The 27,350-nt window shown below is 37.9% G+C and overlaps 2 protein-coding genes across 2 annotated transcripts; one reads left to right on the top strand and one right to left on the bottom strand.

The window, feature by feature from the left end:
- Positions 1–2,389: 2,389 nt before the first annotated feature.
- nisch (nischarin) lies at positions 2,390–22,735 on the bottom strand. Its single transcript, XM_051094419.1, is given in 22 exon segments — positions 2,390–3,571; positions 3,658–3,819; positions 5,821–5,949; positions 6,033–6,183; positions 6,921–7,107; positions 8,034–9,347; positions 10,111–10,163; positions 10,249–10,367; positions 11,590–11,704; positions 14,866–14,979; positions 15,130–15,258; positions 15,345–15,530; positions 15,614–15,682; positions 15,790–15,942; positions 18,485–18,532; positions 18,535–18,582; positions 18,659–18,754; positions 19,201–19,364; positions 20,431–20,479; positions 21,483–21,665; positions 21,760–21,843; positions 22,325–22,735. Coding segments are annotated over 22 exon segments (4,263 nt in total). The 5' UTR covers positions 22,406–22,735; the 3' UTR covers positions 2,390–2,942.
- A 2,583-nt stretch (positions 22,736–25,318) lies between these two features.
- wu:fb55g09 (coiled-coil domain-containing glutamate-rich protein 1) lies at positions 25,319–26,660 on the top strand. Its single transcript, XM_051095002.1, has one exon. It carries the CDS (start codon positions 25,756–25,758, stop codon positions 26,389–26,391), a length of 636 nt encoding a protein of 211 aa, XP_050950959.1. The 5' UTR covers positions 25,319–25,755; the 3' UTR covers positions 26,392–26,660.
- Positions 26,661–27,350: the final 690 nt, after the last annotated feature.

Below are 27,350 nucleotides of genomic sequence, written 5' to 3'. Positions count from 1 at the left end.
CGTTAATATAGTTATCTAAATAGTGTGAACTATTATAGGGCCTTTAATCTATTAAACTCATTAAGCTCCACACAAACAGGACATGCAGAAAACATTACAAAGTCACAAGCCTAATTCAGAATGCTTCAAAGATAATGGCCAATTTTTAATAAACGAAAGTTATCCAGAAACAAAGCATGCAGTGAATCCAGCATGACCTTCACCCAGGCCATAATTTGCTCACCAAGAAATAACAGGAAGTAATGGGGTCAGACTGACAATACCAGTGCTGGACATGTTAATTCAGCAGCACAGAGCAAATGTTTCCTGCCCTTTTTGCACTTGTGGACAACATGCCGTGCTTTAATTTACAGCGCTGAAAAATACCAGCTTCGTCAGTTTCCCCGAAGCACTGTTTTTTTGTGCGTGACCCCGTGTGCATTTTCATAAGCAATCTGCTTGTGGCCTATCAGACCTTCAATGTTACAGCAACAGGCCCCGTGCACACTGGGTTTCAAAGCAGGATCTAATATTGCTGACTCTCAGTCTTCGAGGGAACAACATGGGCTAGAGATTGAAGAAGAGGGTTTTTTTCGGTTTGCTTAACCAGCCCTTTGGTTGGTCATGCGACACACTAATTTTCTTTTGTCTAAATCTTTCTGTTATTCACTTATAACCAGCACTGGCACATTGTAATGAAAAAATAAACAAAAAAAAAAAAAAAAAAAAAAAAAAAAAAAAAATCAAAAATACAATTATATCATCATATCTATATTTCACTTGTTTTAATTCAAAATGTGTGTGTGTGTATATATATATATACACACACACACACACACATGCACACTGACATGGCCAAAAATATCAGTGCCCTTGCAATTCTGTCAGAAAATACAAAAATACAAAACTTCTCAGAAAATTGTTCCAATTACAAACATTTTGGAATTCATGTGCTTATTGTTTGCATTGCAATAACACACACACACACAAAAAAAAAGTCAAACTTTATAAAATTTCACAAAGAACTATTGGCACCTTGTCAAAATTGTAAGAAATAATTGCTTTTCAAGCATGTGATGCTCCTGTTATTTGTATTTAGACACACCTGTGGCAAGTAACAGGTGTGGGCAATATAGTAATCACACTTGCAACCAGTTAAAATGGAGAAAATTTGACTCAACCTTTGTGCATGGAGAAAAGAAGAAGTGTGAAGACTTGTCTGTGGATTTGAGAGAAAAAATTGTGGAAAAACAGACAATCTCAAATTACAAGGAAGGATTGTTCGAATGGTGGATAAAGAACCCCGACTGACTTCCAAACAAATTCAAGCTGATCTGCAGACACAGGGTACAACAGTGTCAGCTCGCACTATCCGTCGAAAAGGGACGCTATGGTAGGAGACCCAGGAGGACACCACTGCTGACACAAAGGCATAAAAAAGCAAGACTGTAGTTTGTCAAAACTTATGTGACAAAATCACAATCCTTTTGGGAGAACATACTGTGGACAGATGAGACAAAAGTAAATCTTTTTGGTAAAGGACATGATGGCACTGTCTACAGAAAAAGAAATGAGGCCTTCAAAGAAATGAACACAGTGCCTACAGTCAAACATGGTGGAGGTTTTGGGGTTGCTTTGCTGCTTCTGGCACTGGATGCCTTGACTGTGTGAACAGTATTATGAAATCTGATGATTACCAAAGAATTTTGGGGTGCAATGTGCAGTGTAAGAAAGCTGCATCTCCACCAGAGGTCATGGGTCTTCCAGCAGGACAATTACCTGAACACACTTTAAAAAGCACTCAGAAATGGTTACAAAGCGCTGGAGATTCTGAAATGGCCAGCGATGAGTCCAGATCTGAATCCCATAAAACACCTGTGGAGAGATCTCAAAACAGCCATTGGGAGAAGACACCCTTCAAATCTGAATGACCTGAAGCAGTCTGCAAAAGAAGAGTGGTCCAAAGTTCCAGTAGAGAGGTGTAAGAAACTCAATCATGGTTACAGGAAGTGATTGATTTCAGTTGTTTTTTCCAAAGGGGTGCTACCAAATATTAAGTTAAGGGTGCCAATATTTTTTTCTAGTGCATTTTTTTGGGTTCTGTGTGGAATTGTATCAGATTTGACTTTTCTTCTCTTTTTTTTTGGTGTTGTTCCAATGGAAGCAGAGAGGGGGATATAATGTTTTTTCATGACAGGACACCTGCAAACAGATATTAATATGAAATTATTAATGACAAAAACTGATTTTTTCATATTCACAGCCTGAATACTTCCTCTTTTTGTGTTACAATTTTTCCAGACCAGACTTCCCATTGTTATTTTTATGTTTTAGCATTTTGTTCCCATTTGTGAATTAAAAAAAAACAAAATATTTGGACATTAAATAAAGAAAAAAACATAAACAAGGAAAGCATTAACTCACATTTATTTAAAAAATTCAAAGTGCATAATCAGTCTGAATTCCCATTGTGAATAATCTCATGAAGTTAACAGCACTCTGTAAACATGTGCTCGGTGGTCTTCCGTTTGAATATCTGTACAAATATGTACAAATAATCCACGGATTTGTCTCGGGAATACTTTTTAAAATTAAAATAACACGTTAAAAATTTACATAAAAACGGAATACTACATATATTTTTTTGCGTTCATTAAAAGCTGTCTGAAATCATTTTGTTGCCACAGAACAACAAATTTACTTAAAATAACACTGAACTGTGCAAAACTGTATAACACACATTTCACATTTCATGATGCATGGCCGATTGTACACAGCAGCAGGTAAATATGCCTGAAAAGCAGCAAAAAAAAAAGAAGCAAAACGTATATATTAAACTCATGTGGACTCTACAATACAGCTTCCCAGGATGCACTGTGTCAAAACTGTAAAAAAATGTTTGTAAAAACAAATGTTCGTCATACTGTGTAGGTGAATACTGCAAATTTTACTTAACATGTACTTTAGCCTGTAAGCTCAACCGGTAGCTCTCGACTACACAGCGTCTCCCACTGGCGAGCCAAGAGCGATATTAGCCGCTCTCTGCTGTCCGCTCCCGGTACGAAGATACACCATTGCACTTCCCCCTCGGCTCCTCCGAGCCCCTGCGTCCTGTCGCCCTTCCCTTCACTCTCTGCAAAATGGTCCATGGTAAGGTGGCACAAAAGATCTGGTCCGGGAACGTCGTCAAACACCAGCGTGAGGGCTTGTGGATAAGTCTGGTATCCCATTAGCACGCGGTCTAGGTCGCGTATCCGTCGGGCATCCGTGAGGCGGTACTTGTCTCTTTGTGGTGGTTCTTTTGCGAATTCAGGTAGCGGGTAGCTGATGTGGTCTTCGTCCAGGAGGAAGACGTCCGTGCTGGTGAGTATAAGCGTCTTGGGTTGTAAGACGGTCTGGTTCTGGGTGGTCTGACCCGGAACAACGTGGACCTGGAATACCAGCACGTACAAAAGAATGTTGAAGGAGTGAGACGGCGCTTGAGGGGTCTTCCTTTCTGCTACGATGAAGGTAAGGTCTCCGATCTCTTCCTCGCTTGGATAAACGAACTTCACCTTGCTGGAATGGACCAGTTCATAGTTCTCCATTTTACCTGATTCATGAGGACATAAGGAAAGAGTTTGCTAAACATCCAGGCTTGAGCGATATATTGAAAATTCACAATGAAAGTAGTCAAACCTGTGCTTTTGTTTCCAAACTGTGAGTAGAAATCCAGCTCAGAAGGTTCAGGTGAGGGAACTTTCTCCAGCAAGGACAAAACCATCATCAGCTGCTGCAGGAACCGATGTGTGCCGTAACCATCACGGGTCAGGCAGGAAATGATGTGATCAGCCGAAGGCCCTTGAAAGAGAGAGGTTAAACTATTAAACTTTAAAGGTAACTCTGAGTATTAAGACTTGTGTGGCTTAGCAGTAGAAAACTCATGATTTCAAGATTTACGTTATTTAAAAAATCCACATTGTTTTATACATATATTGGACTATGGGGGGCACCATTATTTTCGATGGTGTGAAATGGTTGCACTCAGTAAGCTACTGGTGCTACCTTTTGCTATTTTTACCACAGCACAACTCAGAAAATAAAATACTGGTACAACGCCACATTGTGCAGCTTTTGGTTGTAATTTTCAGTCGAAGGGCAACAAGAGAATCGATGCAAGTTTCACTGCTTTTCCTAGAAATAAGAAGATGAGGAAAAAAATGTGAAGATGCCTGTGGACGAATAAAACGTCCTACAGACGCGCGTTTTTGTTCTCTCCACTTTAGCCCTGATGCCTTTGAGGATTTTAGTAGACCACAACTACTGAAAGAGCTTACGAACAGCAGAGACAAGAAACAGTAGATGCCATCCTGGCATCTGCAAACATGCTGATGTTTGTCATGACGCCACAGCCACTGAAGGAGTTTCTCAGTGCAGATTTCACTCGATATCCGGGGGCATTTCGACTCCTTGTGGTGAAAAACAATGGTACGGCATTGTTTAAGCCTATGCTTGAATCCTGTAAGCTCTGTCAGTAGCTGTGGTCATCATATTAGTATTTTATATTCTGAGTTGTGTATTCCAAGTTGTACTGTGCTAAAAATAGCAACAAGTACCACCAGTAGGTCACCGAGTGAAATCATTTAATGTTATTGAAATAATGGCGGCCCTCATGGTCCAAAATATGTAAAAAACTATGTTTTTTTTTTTTTTTTTTTTTTTTAATAATGTAATAACGTCTTTCATGGGTTTTCTACTACATATTTCAGTAAGAGACATCATTTACGTTACATTAAAGGGTTAGTTCACCCCAAAATGAAAATTAGCCCTAGGAGGCATCCTAGGTGTATATGATGTCCTTTTTTCAGACAAATGCAAGCAGAGTTATATTAAACATGATCAGGGCAGGTGCTTCTCTTCAACAGTACAAAACTAGTCCAAAAAAGTCAAAGGATTTCAATATAAACAAAGACGAGACTGGTTTTCCTTTGCTAAAGTAAGGAAACTTTGCTTCCTTTTCTCCTGTAAACAAACGTTGGTTTTCATGAGACTCACAGGCACATGTGCAACACCGACATCCTACATCATCTGCTCCTGAGCTGCTTCCGTGTACAACAGTTAGCGCAAGCTAGATTAAAGTGATTATTACATTTATTCATCCACCGGAGCCATGTGAGGCACTTATTATGGATGGATGCACTTTATTGGACTTGTTTTGAACTGCCATGATAGAGCTTAGGAGAGCCAGGATAATTTTTAATATAACTCCAATTTCATTCATCTGAAAGAAGGAAGTCATATACACCTAGTATGCATGGAGGGTGAGTAAATAATGGGCTAATTTTTTACTTTTGGGTGAACTATCCCTTTTAGCCACACAAGTTTTAATACCCGGGTTCCCTTTAATGGTTTTCAATCTCAGTTTCATTGTGGCATCAACTAATTCATTAGAAGATGTTATAACTGGAAACTGTTGCTTAGTAAACATTTTGTTGCCAATTTTGGGGCACTTACATTTTGGGTTGTATAACCAAACCAGCACAAGATGGACTGGTGCAGACAAATTCAAAAAAATGTAATCTTCTCACATTTTCTCCAGAGAGAAGCCAACATCTTTACAATCTTTACAATTCGTGTCAAGCTTTGCATTTTGGGTTGTATAACCAAACCAGCACAAAATGGACTTTTACGGACAAATGCCAAAAATGCAATCTTCTCACATTTTCTCCAGAAAGAAACCAACATCTTTACAATCATTACAATTGGTGTCAGCTTGATAAATACGTCTCCCAATCAAATATTTTTTGACTCATCTCGGATGGAAAATTGGACCAGTAGTGATCATGGTCAAAACAAACTCACCCACAACTCTGAAGTACTGATCAAACAAGCCCACGTTGATGCTCTGAAGGTCCTTAAGTTTTAAGGTGAAGCAGAAGGAGATGAGAAAATCAGTGTCCTTGTGCTCAGACGGGTGCCAGGTCCACATCACTGCAAGATCAATCCATTTAATGCATCAATTTTAATGTTTCATACTGATGACTAGAACAAATGTAAAGTATGCTTTTGCTCACTTGATTGGTTGGTGAGTGAGGATGCCGTATCATCCAGTATGAAGTAGATGGCTTTGGTGGACAACAGGACACAGGCAGTCGTTTCCACATCAGGAGATCTGTAGAAGAGCACCGACGTCCACAGGATGTGTTTCAGTTCCTCATTTTCCATCTACATGCCAACGGTCAAATAAACAAAGTACATTAATTTTGCAGTGTTTGCTTAGACCAGGGGGTGCCCAAACTCAGTTCTGGAGACTCCTGCAGAGTTCAGCTCAAACCTCAATTAAATACACCTGAACCAGTGCAGGGCACCGGCTCTCCAGGACCAATTTTGGGCACCCCTGGCTTAGACAAGAATTGCACTTGCTCAAATGTAGAGTCAAATTTATTTCTTCCATGCATTTTGTGCTACAAACATGAATGATACCTTGTACCAAGGTATTTGTCTTATTGTTTTTAAGAATACAGGACATGTCGAAGAAAACATAAATACTCTATAAACACCTCAAATTAAGTGTGGGGCATGAGGGTCACTGATCATATTACAAACTTAAAATGTTAGGTGTGTTTGTTTACAGTTTGAATTCATTCTAGGATATCCTGTACCAAGGCACTGATTGCATAGGAATGAGTGGAAAGTGGTTCAGATAGCCATCTTGTGAAAACAAGGCAGCTGGCCAAATGTAACATAGTCAAAGTAAATAAACAAATTCACGGGAGCCAAGAGCGCACACAGGAAGAGAGGGGTTGACCGGAAGGACAAATCGAGGAACATACAGTGTGACGACAACAACAGAACCATAGGAAAAACCCAGGAGAATACTTCCGTAGAGAAAATTAGACACCACAACCATCCAGGAAATTTCCTTATAGGATCTGAATCTGCAAAATGCACAAACGACTTGCCTCTGCAATGTTGTCATGGAAGAAGTGAACGAGCTGGTCTCCCTTGAGAGACGAGATGAGGAGTAATGAAGAGGAGAGTGAGAGGTGTGAGGGACATTGGTTGTCCTCCATCAGCTGCTGAATGAGGGATTTGGCTGGATACAGCAGAGACAGGGTCAGATGGGGCCTTGGCACCTCCTGAGGGATGCTGTGAAAAAAGCAGTGCAGTACATCTACTGAGCAAACAGCTATGAAGAACATTAAGGTTTTGCTAATTAACAAAGGCTGCCTTAGGAAAAATGAGTAGTCATTTAACAGATGCATTTTATCTTCTCACCTAAGTTAGAAATAGGGTTAGGGATAAGGTTAAGGGAGTCAAGTCTTATTCGTCTGTTTAAGCTGTGTTTTCTTTTCTAGTCCAATTAACTTTTGTTTAGGAGTTATTGACACAATTCTTCTCAAAAAGCTACGTTACTTGCTCTTCTAGCATCCTTGCAAATATTGTGGAATGTTACCAGGTTTAAAATAGTCCTAACATGATTTGAAAGACTGTATAATACTGCACAAGCAAGGTCAGTAAACAAGTTTATCACTTAGGTTTAGGCTTATAGTTAAATCTTAATCATGCTTTTGAGCTTGTCTGAACTTCTGGTTAAGAGTTATTGACATTATTCTCATGCCAATAGCTTTGGCTACAATTTAATCCAGGAATAGGCAGCTTTGGTCCTGGAGGACAGCTGTCCTGCAGATTTTAGCTCCAACCCTAAATCAGACACATCTGGTAGACATTGATTAGCTTGTTCAAGTGTGTTTGTTTAGGGTTGGAGCTAAACTCTGCAGGACAGTGACCTACCAGGACTAAAGTTGCCCATTCCAGATTTAAACAATATGATAAATGCCTATTACCACCCCGAACTGATGGACATCGAAGTTACTGTCAGTTGTAGAAAGCTAGCTACATGTAGTCCGGAATATCCTTGTTGAAAGTGTCTTGCCAAATGGCACAAATGGTGAAAGCCTTTGCAAGGTCTGAACCTACAATCTTCAGTTGCATTCCAGCCTACACCTAGTATTGGGGCTAAAATGGCATCTAATATATCTTTGGAAATACTAGTAAAGAATGAGCTCCTTTACCTGCTGATAGGTATTCTTTGAGTGGTTGTACCTGGAGCAGGACAACTATGCGCTTTCAAGCGTCCTTTATTGGTGCCCTGGAGGGCGATGGTTTTAATTTCCCTCAGATTGGACCGAAGCCTTGTAAACTCTCTCAGGAACATGAACTTGTCTTGTGAAAGGGCAAAAACAACAGTCAAGCGTTCGTGACCCGGCATCAGTTCTACAACATGTTCATTGTAGAAACGGCGAGAGTTTGAGATGGTGCTACACGAACAGCCCTTCTTTGGGTCAAGGAGAGTGAACGAGAGTGGGATACGGGTTACTTTGGAGCAGCTCCGCATCATGCTTGCTTCCGAAGGGTCCCGGGACGCTAGAGCGACAAAGTCTACCTTGAGAATGCAGAGATGCCGAGAGGTCAGGAAAAGGATCATGGGATTGGAGGTTTGGTCCTGATCACTTTCAAACAGGCCGATTTGGGATAAAACTTCTGAGGGTAATGAGTTCTTTGGAAACTGTGGGTTGCTATCGACGCTCTTGTTGGAGGTAGATGAGTCTAGATTAAGGAAATGGATCAAGTGTGCACCTTTAACACTGTCCTCGCTTTCCTCAATGTCCCAAGAGTTCAAAAACTGTCGGATAAACAGTTGAGTTGTGGAGGAGTTCAAAACTTGCTCATTAGTTTGGTCCACATGTGAAACAATGCAAGAGTGAATCTCTTTCAGACTCTGGGCATCGGAGAAGAAAAACCATCGCGTATTGCTTGACTTCACCTTCATGGAGACACAAACCTCTGGAATATCAAACTGAAAGGTCTCAATGTTGGTGTACGGCACAACCAGGCCTACATCAAGGTTCTCCGTTAGTTCCTCTAAGTTACTCACTGGCTCTTCTGACCTTGTGTGGAAAACCACAAGCGAGCTGTCTGTCGCCACCAAACAAGATGGCCGCTGACTCAAACCTTCTCCAACGCTGATGCATAGAGACCAACCCACCATTTTTACATGATCAACTGCAGATTCCTTCTTCACATCATCTGGTATCTTTTCCTGAATGGTAGACAAGGAGGAACAACCCATGATCTCGTTAGTATCGTCTAGTGTCATCTCAAAGTACCCATCTCCAGATTGAGGGCTGCCCTGGTTTGTGCCCTCAAGAGATGTGGTTTTGCAAGGTATCGGGGTTGATTCTTCTCTATTAGCCTGCCTTATGTGAGCAGAAAGTTGGTTGGTAAACTCCTGGTTGGTGGTAGTGTAGGACAATAAGGTAGGGGGTACAAAGAGATTCGAAAGACTTGCAGTCCAAGGTTTCCACTCCTCTTCACAGCAACAGGGGCTAAAGAGAAATTAACAGTTTTATTTTGGTTTAGCTTTGAAACATAACTGCTTATCCTTTAAGTATTCCAACACCCATAACAACCAGTGCCGAACCCTTCATTGACTGGAAGCTGCATCAATGGACAAGTATTTTAGGAAACTACATTTTTTACTACTAAACCCAATCAAAATGAGGCCAATCTACGCAAGGACATAAATGCCAACAGAACAGTTTGGTCAATTCACTGCAATGCATCACGATTCGTGGATTGATTTTGAGATTTTTCGAAAGCATTGTGATTCTCTCTGGAACTGATTCTGAGCTTAGTTTTTAACAGCAGATGATGCTCTAGTTAACTAATGCTCATAAATGCCCACATAGAAGAGTGCTAAAGAGCGCTTGTCATGCAAATGCACCTTGACTCAGAATGCTTTTATAATGCGAGATTAATGTAAACACAGCCCACTTTGAACACCCTTGTAATTCGCTTCAACCGTTTTTCAAACTTTATGAATAATTATTTTAGGTTCAAATGTTGTGCAAGGATTTGGAAGCAAGCAGAGTACGTCTGTTTCTAAAGCATGCAGCGCCATCTGCTGTTAAAAGCTAAGCTCAGAATCGATTCAAGAGAGATTCGCGATGCATTCAGAAAATCTCAGAATCTATGCAGAATCATTACTCGATTCGCAATGCATCGATTTTTTTTCCTAGCTCTAAAATTTAAGGAATACAAGTATGTTTCGGCATAGCAGAAAAAAAACGCAAATTTATAAGAACTAACCTGCTCTCAAAGGTGACCTCTGAAGGCAAACCAGAATCAATTTGAGTATCCACCTGGAAAAAAGGACCAGAGGTGTTTTCTTGCTTTTACTGAAACCAAATTGATTAATTAATTAATTGTGCCATAACACAAACCAACCTGTGGTATGACATCACAGGCTGAGCTGTAAACATCATAGCATCTCTGGGTAAGTGTAGAATCCACAGGAGTTAATATCTCTTTGGTAATAAAAGCGTTTTCTTTACAAGCAGTTATTTCTGAAAGGGAGAGAGATGGAAAGTCATTCTTTAGTCGCTAAAGTTCTGTTCACACAGCAAAATTTATGGTGATAATCTCTTTAGTCAATATATGGTGTGTCAGTGTTGGTTGATATAGTAACAATGCAAATGTGAGGACGATGTCAAAAGACTTTCACATATGACGACTGACGGCAGCTGTCCACAGTCTAAAAAAAATTAATCTGACTTTAATTAGACTTCAAACCACATATGGATGAGTGTTCAAAACAGGCTTTTACTGTTTAAAAAATACATAAAATAAAATAATTAATTACACAAAAAAAAAATGATATAAATAAAATCAATAACAATTGTTCTGTTTTATATGCAAATGAAATGGAATGCATAGAAGATTCCCGAAATGATGTACATATGATTACAATTTTGTGCTAGAGTATAATAATATTCTATTAAATTTTGAGAAAACATAGTTTGAATCAGTTTACATAAGTGCGTAATGCTGAATATTTAGATGCTGTTTGCAAAAACGGAAAGTCTATCAAAGCACCCAAGGCTGTTGCTTAGTAACTAACACTCAAGAGACAAATATGGAGATCAAATGCTTTATAAATCAGGCCCAATCGCGATTAGAGCAACACATGCAAATTAACCACCACGAAATTCAACGTTTAGGCTAGTTCGACACTGCACAGGAAAGAAATGGATGCCCATTATACTCATTCAAACCAAAGCTATAAGAAAAATCAGTGAGGAATGCTGATGAAACTTGATTTATTTCATCTGCAGTGCAGAAACAGACGCACCGAATCTCTGAAACGTAATTACGACCGGCAGAGCTGCAATAAGTCAGGATGCAGGAGTAACTGAACAGAAATGTAAATGAAATGAGATTTAAAGATCACTGGCTCAAAGAAAATCGTCCAAGTTTTTTTACTAAGAAATACAAACTGAAACGGTTTCAGACTGTCATATGAAAACGATTCAAGAGTGCCTGATTATTCGTTTTCTTAATGAAGAAAAATGCATGATGTCAATACAGAGAACATGCTAATTATGACATGCCATCAGAGGGATTTTTTTTTTATGTTTTAAAAGTGAAGTGTGTAACTTTCTGATGGTCCTGATTGGAGACTATTCAATGAGGGTGTTTGAAAAATCAGTTTGAAGTATCACACTTCACTTTTAATTTTTACGATTGTTTTCCCCCCTTGTCCCAGCAGCGCGATACATACATGATTACCTTGACTGGAGCAGGTGGAACGGGACAGAGAGGGGGAGGAAGAGGAGGGTGGCGCGACGAGAGAGGACGAAGAGGACTGTGGCCCGCCTGCGGCCTGCCCCGGGATGTCACTCACCTGACAACAATAACATCAGGCTCCTCTTTAGCGAAAAACACAGGGTGACCAATATAAGACCACTGGAGGTCAATCTAAAGGGTGCGAGGAATCGTAAACGACTTGATGTTCATTCAAAGCTTTACAACATGTCCAAACCAGAACGACAACCATAAATCGCATCAATGTTAATAAAAATTTTACCACTCACACTTAAATCTCATCGGTCCAAATCCTGCTCCATAAAAACAACATATAATTTGATTGGCTGCGGAATTGACATTTCGTTTTCTAAAACTTTACTTCCCAGATACCAGATAACTTGATCTGGAAAGCATCTGCTGTGTACAAACATCTGACAGATGTCTGTAAGATGTCAGTTTTACATACATTGTAAATCACAAACATCTTAAAGACATCTAATAGACATCTATTTGACATCTGATAGGAAACGTCCTATAGATGTATTGCAGATAAGCAAACAATCTAAAAAATACATCTTGCAGATGTAAATGCAGATGTCAAATAGACATCTCCGAGATCAGGGTTGATGCTCAAAACATGCCTGGTTAGGACATGATGTTAGTATAAAAGATTCAGCAGACATAGAAACACAAAGGCCTCAAAATAGTGTGTTCATGCTATTATTGTAATTACAATTTTTCTATTTAATTTCACAAAAGCACTGACTTTTCCCACTTTTTCCCCCACAAAAAAAAAAAAAAAAAAAAAAATACATGTGAACTAGCTTATATGCCATTGTATATGCCTGTTATGCTTTCTTAACTGTCAACTTAAATGTAAAGAAAATAACTGATATAATTTTAATTGTTTAAAATAGGGCTGGGTTAAAAAACAAAATAAAACAAAACAGATTTCTCGATTTTAATCGATTCTTATTTTTACTAAGCGATATTGATTCTTAAATCTCAAGAATTGATTGGTCTAGCCTGTTTTCAGTTAACGTTATAGCACACCTCCTATCCAGTAAATTGTAATAAGAGTCGTGCTTTGTTACTTTTGATGTGAAAACAGTCTCAGATTTCAAATTCAGTCCGTTCTATTACAGTATTAAACAATAAAAACCGTTTTGGCGCTCTTTTGTGTGGAGTGACAGATCGCTTTAGCGCCTCAGCTCGGGAGAAGCGGTAGCGTGAATCGGACGTGAGCTGATTGATCATCGCCAGTTTCAGCACGAAATAAACTTGTAAACACCTTAAGGTATGTTAAAAGAAAGAGTACAACTTACCGAAATCCGTATCCTGTCTCATGTAATCGCTCAATCAGTGTTTTAACCGCGGAAAGACATCATTAACAGTTTGTAAACAATGTCACGTAACGTCACATTCACCTCAGAAAAAACATTCGGTGACGATAAACTCGTTAGTCAGCTAAAAAAATTAACTCTAGGGAGAAGCATTTTGCTAAATATATGCACCATGTAACTTATCCATTATAATTTTTTTTTTACTGTTCTTCAATGTTTAATTCATCTTTGAATAAATCGGTCACAATGACAGCCACCATTTAAATTTGTATACAAATCCGTTAATTTTAACCTTCAATATTATAGTAATGTAGTACCAACTGACTCTCATGCATATTTTATAGCATTAGGTGACAATTTTTTTTAAATAAAAAATAGAGGTTTTCCGCTCGTCACGATTTGGTCAGTTACCCGGATGCACGTCCATATGGGAGGTACTCGGATGTAAACAACCTCATGGATTGTACAGTTAACGTACTATTGAATATGTTGTTTTGCTAATTTATGCTGTCTAAATCATGAAAAAAAAAAAACGTGTAGAAGCTGCTAAACAATATAGAGAAGAACTTAGTAAGCAGGAAAGGGCGCAATATTTTGACAAACTTGAGGTGGTGAAGATACGTACGAGCAGTTTTAATTAAGATATTAGCCTAATATTTCACCTACCTGACTGGAGATGATATGAACAAACACAAATGTTGTCAAGATTCTTGCCCTGGAAATCCTGGTTCAGTTTGGCCAACCACAAATGCCTTTTGTTCCTCAGACCGTTTTTTGTACTCTTATCCTTAATTTGTTATAACTTTTATCAGTCTAAAGTACTCCAGATGTTTTTTTCGCAGCCCGAGCAATTAGTACAGCCCAACACATGACAATAATTGACCATTTTCAGTAGCAATAATCAGAAAAATATGCAAGATTTGTTCGGTACAGTGGCATGTTTACGCCCCGTGCCGCCAGTATGGCCAGATAATGATGTGTTGTGAAAACAGTCTACTGTATATAAAATAATATTGATTCAAAAACCGAACCGCAACCTTGTGAATTAGAATCAAATTCAATTGTGAAATTTGTGCCAAAACCCAGCCCTAGTTTAAAACAAGTTTTAAATTATTTAAACAAATAAACAAATAAATAAATAAATAAACTGAACTACACACTAACCAGCTCCATTAATGTCATGAATAAATATTTATAGTAATGGTAATTCAGATTCATGAGCACACCACATTGTTTAGGATATACTGTAATATTACAATAGTATATGCAAATTTTAAGTTCATAATCATATTTATTTAACACAACAGAACTGCAGACATGTAGATTGCAGACAATATCAAGTCACTATCAGAGTTTGACCAGGAGGAGGCGCCACAACTCTTGTCTTTCACTCCATTAGAAATTTTGTGGTATGTAACACATGCTGACATGCCGCTGCATCAATGTGAGCTTATAAAGCCAGACAATGAATCATCTTTTTGTTGATTTCTCATGCCTGGATATCAAGGTTTAGGTCATTTCGCACCTAAAAGATGGTCACAATTAATTTTAAAAAAAAAAGCCATCAGCACACCCCTTTAAAATGCTATAAATAGATCACAAATAAAATGACATCACTCAGGAAACCATTAACTTGCCAAATAAAACAGACTGAATTAGGACCTATTACATAACCTTTTATTCAAGAGGGCTTTTATGTAAATTGTTTTTTGTTAAGTGACTTTACATAATTTCCTATTTCTTAATTTCCTATGAAACAAAAGCAAAATAAATGTTAAATGCAATAATAAGTGATAATAATTATTAATATATAAAAATAATAACTGAATTATTTTAATTAACTTTATTGTTAATAATAATAATTATTATTATTTTAAAAAATATTTATTTGTAATAATTTAAAGCTTCACAATACCTTTTTCTCATTGTTTGCCATTCGGTCTTTGGCCTCTTTTGCTTTCTGAATGGCTTTCAGCACCTCCACCGTGTCAAGCTCTTTTTCTGTGGTGGTCGTACCATCCAAACACACCTGCATGACAAACATTAATTATACTTTAAACAAATTCAGAAAATGTAATCATAAATAAAAGTAAGTTGTTGTAATACAGTGTAATAATGCTGCAAACTACAGCAAAGTTGTGTCGCAAACAGACCGAATCCTTGATGAAAAGCTCTGTACCTCAGAGGCCCGGTCGCAGAACTGGGCCAAAACTTTAGTCCTGTAATCTGGGATGATGCACATGGGGTTATCCGCCACAGATAGTTTCTCCAGACAGGGAAGAGTGCTGATGTGTTTAATTTCATCCAGCTACAAAAACCAGAAGACAGTGAATTAGGTTAAGCAAATGAGCGTGTCAAGAAAATGACGCCAAAGCAAATACTCTAATAAACTACCTGTGCTAATCGGTTGCTGCTTAAATCCAAGTTAACCAAGGAGTAAAGTTTACTGAGGCCGGAAAGCGTCTCCAGCTGATTCCCGGACAGATTCAAAGTCTTGATATTCCCCAGTTTGGTGTGAACGCCCTCCAGAACCGTGAGTTTGTTAAAGGACAGATCCAGATGAACCAGGTTGTACAAATGCTGCAGTGAAAATAGTACAAAATAATTTAAATACTTGAAAATACTACTTTGCATTCAAAAAAATACATTATGAGAGAACAAACCTGCAGGTTTTCCACTAGAGACAATTCATTAAAGCTGAGATCAAGGAATTCGACTTCAGGAATCAGTTTCTGTACCAAAAAGACAGGGAAAAGCTTAACTTTTAAAGCTCAACAAGGAAAGATGGGTGAAAACTTTTAAAATTTATTTCCTATGCATAACAGAAACAGTAACTCACCACCGACTCGTCAATGCAGCGTATAAAGTTTCGGCTCATGTCCAAAGTAGTGAGCATCTTCCATGTAGGAATGATCGCAGTCACGGGACAGTCCGTATCAACACCCTCAGGTTTCCACTGCGCAAATTCGGACGCTTCTGGAACTAAGATTTCCTATTGAAGACGGAGCATACGTTGTCATTCGAATTATTTTTAGCGCCAATGAAATTGTTTTCAAAGAGTTCACCTAAAAATGAAAATTCTGTCAGTAATTATTTGTTTCTAACCTGTAGGACCTTTGTTTTTCTTCGGAACACACTGTCTTCTGGATTCTTCCAGAAGGTTTGACCGATTCTCGATTTTTAACTAGTCAACTTGAAAATGTAACTACAACATGATTCAACTAACATTTTCTTTATTAACTTTATTAAGTGCACCACACATAAATTTGTCAACATTATATAAATTTTAAACAAATCACTTAAATATCTATGCAGAAAAGATGCACTACATTTTGTACAAACTTGTCTTATGTTAATTAAATAATAAAAGGAAAATGCTTTAAAACCCCTCAAAAGTGAAGGCAATTCAAATTCAAAATGACTTAACACCAGTAGACTATTAACAGCTATAAATCTTATGTAAAAACAATGAACAGCAGCTTTCAGCCTGTCACCATGATGCAAACATAAAATATCAGACATACAGTTTTGTTTTGTTTTTTCAGATTTTTTATTCAATTGCGCTGCTTTTCAATTGTTTTCTATGTAAACATGGACGCGTTTGACTGTTGCACTCGCGTCTCATCCGTGAAACGGCATTCTAAAAACGCGGCGGTCAAGTTCAACTCCCATCTTCTAGCATGTTGTTCCTATTCCGTTTCCCGCGTCGCATCTTGGTCAACACAAAGGCACGTTCTGTGTGAATGGCGCCTGGGGATATGAGCGCGTCACACGTCAGCGGTTAATCACGTGCGCCGACATGTGGTTGGATCGTTCTTTTTTCTTTACGGTTATCATTAACATATTGTCAAACTGTCTAATTCTAACATTTGGTAATATTTCTAATCTCGCGGTTCCTTGATATCTAATAATATAATTGTGGCAAAACATTAAATTCGAATTAATGGATAAAATCAGAAAAAAAAAATAACTTTATTAAACAAATTCTTTTCCGTGTCAGTCTTCGATATAGGTTCACTATTTTAACGATGTTCTTACTACCTTTCTGTGCCTTGAATGTGGTAGCTGCGTTGCTGTTTATGGGTCAGAAAGCTCACAGATTTCATCAAAAATATCTTAATTTGTGTTCTGAAGATAAACAAAGGTCTTACGAGTTTGGAATGACATGAGGGTGAGTAATTAATTACATCATTTTCATGTTTAGATGAACTATCCCTTCAAGAATTTTTACTTACAAACACACCCTAAAACCATCTGTTTTTATTTAGAGGAGAAGTCCACTTCCAGAACAACAATTCACAAATAATTTACTCACTCCCTTGTCATCCAAGATGTTCATGTCTTTCTGTCTTCAGTTGTGAAGAAATGATGGTTTTGAGGAAAACATTTCAGGATTTTTCTGCATATAATGGACTTCATTGGTGCCCTGATTTTTAACTTCCAAAATGTAGGGCTCTAAACAATACCAGCCAAGGATGAAGGGTCTAATCTAGCAAAACAATTGAATTTTTTTTTTTTTTTTTTTTTTTTCTGGAAAATAAAAATTTGTATACTTTTTGACCACAAAAGCTCCTGTAGCACAGGGTCTGGGATGCACGTTCACGTACTATTGAATTATGTCGAAAGGTCACGCAGAACGTAGGTGGAACCACAGACCCAGAGTTTACAAAGCGAATGTACAAAGGCTAAGAAAGTGCAAGCAAGTCAAACGCTGTTTACAAACAAAAAGGTACAAAGATGTTGGATGATTCTGACGTTGTAGGAGAAAATAACATGGAGTTTTTCGACATACTCTTCCTTTTTGAGCCGGAGTACACAGACGATGAACTTGTGGGGATTCGAAGACGTAATTCGTAGTAGTGATGGGAAGTTCGGATCATTTTACCGACTCGGACCTTTGAGTCTCGTTCAGCAAAATGAACGAATCTTTTTTCGAGTCATTTCATTTTAGCAAAATCAGCACCACGTGACAGCCCCATAAGATGAACGAACGACTCGAAAAACCCGAAGACTCGAAAAAGGTGAACTAATTCCAGTGCAGAACCTAATAGGATGTTGCACATCCACGACTGAACGAATCAATCCTCAAGACGACTTGTTCTTCCCGAGTCACAGTAAAGATTTGTTCAAAATGAACGAATCACTCAAGAACGACCCATGGACGTGCATCTAAGCTTTTGTGCTTAAAAAGTATAAAAAACGAAAACAATGACCGATCGTTTTGCTAGATAAGACCGTTTTTCCTTGGCTGTTTTTTAGAGCCCTTTGAAGCTGCATTTAAACCGCATTTTGGAAGTTCAAAATCGGGGCACCAATGAAGTCCATTATATGTTTAAAAAAAAAAAAAATCCTGAAATGCTTTCCTCAAAAACCATAATTTCTTCACGACTGAAGACAGAAAGACATGAACATCTTGGATGACAAGGGGGTGAGTAAATTATTTGTAAATTGTTCGCTGGAAGTGGATTTCTCCTTTAATGATATTTTTTAGATTAAGAACCAGTGTTATTTTCTAACAGAGCAACAAATCGTACCTTCATGCTGCTGGCTGAGAGGTGTATGCTGAGCGTGGCCAGCGTGGGCTCTTTAGGGAAGGCAGACCTTTGACCTGTCCTGCATAACAATCACTGATCTAAGAATAAAAGCTAAGCGTTAGAAACCTTGGTCAATCCAGACACTCACAAAACACAAACTGTTAGTCTCTTCACCTCAATCTGAAGCAGCGATTTGAAGATGGACAGGTCGAATGGGAGGCTCTGCTCCTCAATGTTACTCGTCCCCACCATTTTTTTCTTTCCAGGGATCTGAGTTTGAACACCAACAGCATATAAAAAAATGAGAGTTGGGACACATTTGTACAATTTGACTATTTCTCATACTATATTTTTTAATAGAGAATACTAAAATTTTGAGATACAAACAGTGAACCAATGTGATACATTTATACAGTTTATATCCACCTTATTCTTCAATGTGGAAGTTAGCATATGGGTGAGACTGTTTGCACTACAAAGCAATGTGTTCATAATTAACAAAATACATTAAAGTAATACGGTAAGACATGCCAATTTGCAGTATTAAGCAGCAAAACAAGCTGTTTTGCACAGCTAAAAACAGCTGGATGCGGATGAGACCGGAAGCCAGACCTATAAAATGTACAAATGGGTGCACCCACTCTTACGCCAAAAATAAGGTGGATATAAACTGATTTTGACACTAGTATTTCATGACTTTTAGTAAAGTGACAAACCTTGAGGTACTTGAGGCGGCAGGTGAAGTCCAGGATGTGTCCGAGGTCGGCTTTGGCATCTCCGTTGGCACAGGTGGGCTTGGCGAGTTTCAGCTGCTGTGTGACGGCGTACAACTGAAGCGGCCTGAGGAGAAACACCTCGCCTGCAGCCAGCAACTGCTCACCTAGATGAAAAGACAGAGCTACTACATTTTAGAGATTTTAACGTCATACAAAAACGGTACGTTTTTTCTTTTTTAATAGAAATACATATTTTAATTTAATGAGGATGTATTAAATTGATTGATAGTGAAAGTAAATATTTCTGTTTCAAATAAATGTTCCTTTGCACTTTTCTATTCATCAAAGAATCCTGTTAATGATTGCACTACATGAATGTACATATTAAGCAGTTTTCAACACTGATATGTTTCTTAAGCAGCAAATCGGCATATAAGAATGACTTCAGAAGTCATTCTTATATGCTGATTTGCTGATCATGCTAAAAGTTCAGCTAGAAAACAATTTGAAATTGTAATAATATTTCATAATATTACTGTTTTTACTGAATTTTTAATCAAATAGAGGCAACCCTGGTAATAAAAATCAGCAAACTTTTGAACTATTGTAGTGTAAAACTGCTCATATTATGTATGTTTTAAAAAAAATGCAAAAAGGATTATTTTATAATCTGTTTGCATCATTTTTATCATATATCAATTATCAGCATGGGTCCAATATAAATAATACAATTTTTGAAAGGTATCAGATTGCCAATACACTAAATGTTGTACATTTCAAGCCTATGTGACCTTGGACCACAAAACCAGTTGTAAGTAGCACGGGTATATTAGCAATAGCCAACAATGCATTGGTCAAAATTATATTTCTTTTATGCCAAAAAATCATTAGGAAATTAAGTAAAAGTAAAGATCATGTTCCATGAAGATATTTTGTAAATTTCCTACCGTAAATATGTCCAAGCTTAATTTTTGATTAGTAATATGCATTGCTAAGAACTTAATTTAAACAACTTTAAAGATGATTTTCTCAGTATTTAGATTTTTTTGCACCCTCTGATTCCAGATTTTCAAATAGTTGTATCTCAGCCAAACCATACATCAATAAAAAGCTTATTTATTCAGCTTTTTTACATTTTGTACAAATCTTAATTTTAAACAACTGACCCTTATGACTGGTTTTGTGGACCAGGGTCACATATAATAACTTTAGGAATTAATAACAACAGACCCTTATGAAAGAGCTCTTCAGCCAGGGCCGCAGCAATTCCATTGATTTCCTGAAAATAATAAAGTACAAGTCAAAGATGGAAACTCTCACAACAAAGCTTATTCAACCATTACATTTGGTCATAGAGTAGACGTTCACACATTACAATCAGTGGCCTTGTTCGTCGACTAAAGCGCAAAAACTGCAGCAGCTGAGACAGCAATGTCACTCGAAGGAGTTTAATGAGCTGCATATGCTTCATCAACTCATTTCCTGAAAGACTGTAGAGGGGAATGCAGAAATGACTCTGATTTCCTCATGACATCCTGTTTAGAGGAACAGTTCACCTAAAATTTACTGAAAATGAACCTACCCTCAGGAGGTTTAGATTAGTTTGTATTCTTTTTAGAACAGATTAGGAGAATTTAGCATTACTTGCTCAACGAATGGGTGCCGTCAGAATAAGAGTCCAAACAGCTGATAAAAACATCACTATAATGGATCCAATTGCCAAATTTCTCCAAAACTTTTTGGATGAAGTGTCAAACTTATCCACATCTTGAAATGTTCACATTTTAAATTTTTAGCTAAACTATTCCTTTAATGACTTGCACGCGCTCTTTCTTCTCATTTCCTGTAAGATCTAGCCAGAAACACCTCTGATTTCCTCTTGATTTCCTGTATAAAATAGTCTCGAAATGAGTTCTAATGCATGTGGACATGCACAAAAGCCAATCAAGGACAAATACATAAACATAAAGCACTTCAGCTCTCAAAAACAACTTAGTCTGGTCATATGACCATTCCAAACAAAAGCCTTACAGAGATCAATATCAATACCACTACTGTCAGAGCGAAAACATCGCTTAGGGCCAGATAACAGGCCCTGCTGTTCCTAGAACCATTTATACGACGGAGATGAGAGAATGCACGATGCACAAACACGATTCATCTTCACAGGATGGATTACACCCAAACCCAGGTTAACATTTACCCAGCATGTGACAGATATAAAGCAGAGGAATCTTTTGTTAACAATCTTTGGCTTCAACACTAAGCACGTAAAAACTTACATATAAGTGAAAGAGCAAGAAGTTAGACAGGACTTTGGGGGTTGATGTGGGGAATCGACTCAGGAGTGTTTGGAGATAAACCTCCAGCTCCTTTTGTCGCTTCTCGACGAGGCTTTTGGAGTTTTTGCCGATGATCTTCTTGGGCGGCAACAGATGTTTATCGATCTTCTTCTCTACAGTGAGCTGAAGCCAACAACATGCAATCAGTTATATCAGTGAACTATGAACACAATGTCAATATCTGTGGTCTGATCTGCTGTTTGGTGACGTAACTCACTTTTTCGTGCAAATCGTAGAAGTCACTGTACCGGTGCTTGACAGTCCAGCTGTGATCTCCAACATTCACCTCTATGATGTAAACCTAAAAATGTTTACATTTGTTTTTCATAATTAATATGGAATTATTCAGTAATATTACTCATTAATGAGTGTTTTAAACTCTACAAACCAACAAACGCCCCTACACTTTGTCATGCAATCCATAATATATAACTCATATTGTGCGTTATCCAAATAAGCATGCAAATAATTAAAGTGGCTTTTGGAACTGTATGAACCGCTAGTATTAATATTATTAATTATTGACAATTAAACACGGGATTCCTTTAAACATTGATCTATTATTCCCATATTTAACATTCGTTCTTATGCAACACACATGCTTTATTAAAAAATCTTATTTATCCTAAAAATTACACAGCTAATCTATTAATCAGCTAAATATACTTTTAACCACCAAAACTAACATTATACATCATTTTCATGCATTTATTCGGAATTTTCTTATGATAAACGTGAACATGCACTGAACGAGCAACCCATATGAGCCACATCAAACTGACCGTGTAATTCTCCACCAGCTCGGATCCGACAATGCGGACGCGTTTCTCCGCGCTCTGCTCTGATAGATGCGGCGCGTCCATTTTCACTTCAGCGCTAGTTTGAGCGCGTCGCCATGAAAAATGCAAGTCTAGCTGTCACATAGCACCTCCATCTTTGTTGTGGTTAAACGGGAACGAAGCGCCGCCTTCTCGTATTTCTCACGCACCGCGCTCACAAACACAGAGAGCTTTATCGCCGCCTACCGCATGAGGATGTTACTACTCAAACTATGTACTTCAATCATAGATATCAATAGTTAAAAATCTAAATTAGAGTGAATTCAGTAGGATTACACTATTTATTTTATGAATGTAATGTTCTAATCTTTACAAGATACTTTACAAGAAGTCTCTTCTGCTCACCAAGCCTGCATTTATTTGATCCAAAGTACATCAAAACAGTAACATTTTGAAATATTTTACTATTAAAAATAACTGATTTCTATATAAATATATTTTAAAATGTAATTTATTCCTGTGATTTCAAAGCTGCGTTTATAGCATTATTACTCCAGCCACACGATTCTTCATAAATTATTCTAATATACCGATTTGCTGCTCAAACAACATTTATTATTATTATGTTGAAAACAGCTGAGTAGATTTTTTTTAGGTTTCTTTGATGAACAGAAAGTTCAGGAGAACAGCATTTACCTGAAATAGAAATCTTTTGTAACATTATAAATGTCTTTATCATCAATTTGATCAATTTAAAGCATCCTTTATTTCTATCATTTCTTTCCCCAAAAAAGAAAAAAAAAATAGTCCAAATGACTCCAAGCTTTTGAATGGTATAGTGTATAATGTTACAAAAGCTTTCTATTCATTAAGGAATCCTGAAGAAAGACACTCAGCTGTTTAAAATATTGATAATAATAATAATAGAAATAATAATAAATGTTTCTTAAACAGCAAATGAGCATATTAGAATGATTTCTGATGGATCATGTGACACTGAAGACTGGAGTAATGATGCTTAAAATTTAGCTTTGATCACAGGAATAAATTACATTTTAAAATATATAGAAAGCAGTTATTTTAAATAGTAAAAATATTTCACAGTATTACCGGTTTTGCTGTATTTTGGATCAAATAAATGCAGGCTTGGTGAGCAGAAGAGACTTCTTTAAAAAAATCCTACTGTTCAGAAACTTTTGACTGGTAGTGTATATAACGAATAATAAATTTAACGAAGGTTTTTAGTGTGTAAAGCTATTTTGATAGATTGTAATATAAAACACATTTTATTAAACATTTTGTAAGTGCATATATACAAATATATGCACTTATATACATTATTTTAAGTGCACATATATACATATATACAAAATACCTACGTATACATGTATGTCAGTTTTTCCATCACAAACCCACGAAACTCCTGCAATTTCATTATGAACCTCTAGGGGCTTCAGAGACAACAAATAGATTGTAACCTATTGCACATTCAAATAAATAAAATTTACATAAACAATCACAAGTTGTAACGGCAGTAACTGATTCTGCAAATCAGATTAAAATCGATTAATTTGAATGTTATGTATGTATACAAATATGATTAACAAATTATCATTCAAGTATTGTTATAAAAATTCTAAAAAATTGATAATAATAATGATAATAATTAAGCTACCATGACTGCAAGAAAGAATGCTAACAATTGTTTCACAAACATATAACTTACATGAAATAAATAAATACATTTAGCTCACATGTGTAAATTCAATAATAAAAGAGAGTTGGTAAACCTCATTGGACACAAATCACAAGTTTTGGTTCTTAGAATGTTCGGAAGTGTTTCTGATGCTCACAAACGTTCTTATTTGATTCCCTTCAAAAATCATGTGAACCATATGGGAACGTTAGAAGAACGTTCTGTGTTTGCTGGAATGGTGAACTCTCCATAAGTTAAGAAACTGTAATATGTACTATCTATCTATCTATCTATCTATCTATCTATCTATCTATCTATCTATTTCTCGATCTATCTATCGTGGCGTTTATTCATTCACTCTATTACTCACTCGTGTAATCATTTATGCATTGAATGCATTCACTCGTTCATTCATTTGTTTATTTATTCATGTCAAGCTGTCTTATGAAGGCAACCATCTTTTTCACAATTGTGTGTTTAATACAGAAAATCGGTGCTTTAACTCGTCTCTAATGTTTAAGGAAGTGCCTTTCAACCTCTTCGTTATTTTCAAAGGTTTTTCGAGGCTGGTTGAATGGAAAAAGTGTCACTTCTTCCAGCACAACGACAAGTGTGTTTATATATGCTGTTATGTCATAAGCAAGCATTTTTATTGTTTATGTGTGGCTCCGCTAAAATGGTAACCGTCCAGGCGTGTTCAATTATTCGCATTTTAGACTTGATTAAACAAACACCACATCGACGGAAAATCTTAGTCATGTCATAAAAAAATAAACAGAGATTGACTTTGTACACCTTTATGGTATACTTCATATCTTAATAAGGAAAACGACAGCGCGTCTTCGTTTAAAAAGCCTAAAAGCGAACTGAGAAACATCGACTGAGAGATAACAACCGTTCACAGAACAGCCATTAGTTTGTTGTCCTCACATCTTTCACATACATCACGTATACAGGCTCTTTGTCGAGGTGATGTTTCTCAACTGATCTAAGGGCGGTTGTATTTTCTTGTCCGTGTATGAAAGAGTCGCGGGATGTGAGTGATAAAACTGATCCTGGAACAGGAGCTGCGAAGACGAGATGGAACAAACCATTCAAAAAACGGCGTTGTCGCTGCACTTTAGGTAAAAGGAGATTTTTGATTTGAAGAATCTAAAATAGAATTTTAAATTAGCATGTGTATGATGTTGTTAGACGAAACTGTCGTCGTCTTTTAACTACTTTACCTCAAGAAAGAATGAAACACCCCTATCTCTTCGAAGCAGTTCGACGCGGCCCAACACCATATAAATATCCCACTGGACGCGGATTTCTGTAGATGTCAACTGTCATTTCGAGATCGACGCTAGTCAGAGACGGAGAGAAAACGTAGTTTGTTGGCACTTATCCAAAGTAAAACAAACTACATACATATTTCTCCACTCTTTAGATACTTAGACAACGATTCTGCTTTTAATCTGAGGAAAAAGAGACACTGGTTACTCGGAAAGGCTGTGGAGGGGTGTGACTGGTCTCAGATCAGAGCCACACACGCATCAAGCTGCCTATACAGAGGGCACTGCGCCAGGCTATGTGCCATCTAAAGCCAGTGACAAAGAAAAAATCGGAAAAGATTGTAAAAAGGTAGACGACCGAGGGGGTAATTCGTGTTGAGAGGCACGAGTCACCAAAACCCCTAAGCGAGGAGAAGAAACAGCCTTTGTTGCCCTCCAGATTATGTGAGAGCGCACTACAGCTGATGCTAGACGCTGAGAAAATGTGCGGAAGGGCCATGATATGCCAGTGGGAGGTCTACAGCAACAGACCCTCCATCAAGGAGACGGAAAAACCCAAGAGTGAGTCGAGGAGAACCAACGGCGGCGCTAAACAGAGGTGGCACAAATGGGGAAGGAGGCCAGGAAGACGGACGCACTATCCAGAAATGCGCAGAAATCGAGCAAGACTGTCTCGGTGGTCTGGCACTCTGGTCTCATTGCGTCCTGCCAACGTTCAAGGCAACCGAGCGCCTGGCATGAGAGCGCCCAGGAACACCAACCAGTTCCTCATGCATGAGAAATACCAGATGATGCACATGCGATCGGACTCTGTCGGCACCGACAGCGGCTCCGACTGCGAAATGGACTTCGCGGATATGGACTCGTACCTGGGCGTTCTAGAGAACGCTAGAGGCGCACTGTTGGACAGTCCAGATTTGCCTTCGCCACCCACATTTTACGCTCGACAGATGAACCAGTGCCAGCCGTTTTCCTTCTTCAGCTTCGATCAGGAGGAAAGCATGCAGTATTTCCCTTCGGAGGACGACGTGATGCAGAGCGAAGACTTCATGCAAAGGGACTTCAAAGAATTCTGTGACACTGTGGCACCATGTATTTAGACACCTGCCACAGGTAACGTTTACATCACTTCGGTGGTTTTATGAACTGTTGAAATCTGTTGATTTGCAATGTGAGAGGCATTTCTTTGTTTGTTTGTTCTGTGATGTGTTACGACTGGTGAGGGAAAAGGGTCCAAAGTAGGAGTGTGACCAGCCAGCCAATCACCGTCGAGCTCATTTGATCGCTCTTGACAAACATAGCAGCGGTTTGTGCTGCAAAACTAAATCCTATGTGAATGTTTTTCATAATAAATCGACATTTTGTTACACTTTGTCTATATTTTTTTTATTACACTATTCATTTTGGATACACCTCGCTCAATGAATAATGACACATAAAACATACAGAATGACTTGTCAAAGATCATTATTCACATTATTCGCATGGTTTACATTTGTAATAATGTTAAAACTGAACAGTAGATCAATCTAGTTTTTCTTTCTACGTGGCACACTAATCTAAATATTTTGAGGTCATGAAAAAAGATGCGTAACAGAAATACGACTCCTGCGTAACATTTAAGAACCTTCTTTCCAACACACACACCCTTCTAGTACAGCAGTGCTGGGTTATGGAGATCTGACACAAGAACAATAGCAAAGCTCATGAGACAAGTGTGTGTGTGTGTGTGTGTGTGTGTGTGTGCAAAAGAGCGTCTCTATAAACCGTATAATCTGCGTCACTAATTGGGTTTCCGTTTTCAAAGCACACAATGAGACTTATGATCATCTCTAGTCTTTGTATATGACAAGATATCGGCGTTAATAAGGAAATTTAAAGCCCCACTAGTCAATAAAAATGCAAAAAGGTTCAACAAAAAGCCTCCGATGAGATCTTTCTTGTGAAAGGAGCCCCGAGTGTTTTGATCAGCAGCGGTTCAGCCCCTTTCCTGCGCAGCTTGCCAACTGCATGTCAGAAATTGTGGTGCAACTTCTTCAGGCCAAACCAACAGTATTGT

This window comes from Labeo rohita, chromosome 22, assembly GCF_022985175.1.
Source record: "Labeo rohita strain BAU-BD-2019 chromosome 22, IGBB_LRoh.1.0, whole genome shotgun sequence".
NCBI lineage: Eukaryota > Metazoa > Chordata > Actinopteri > Cypriniformes > Cyprinidae > Labeo > Labeo rohita.
This window is presented reverse-complemented; position numbering and strand designations above follow the sequence as displayed.

Excerpts from the sequence above, each read along its gene's own strand:
- wu:fb55g09 (XM_051095002.1), top strand. The coding sequence starts at position 25,756 with ATGCTAGACGCTGAGAAAATGTGCGGAAGGGCCATGATATGCCAGTGG.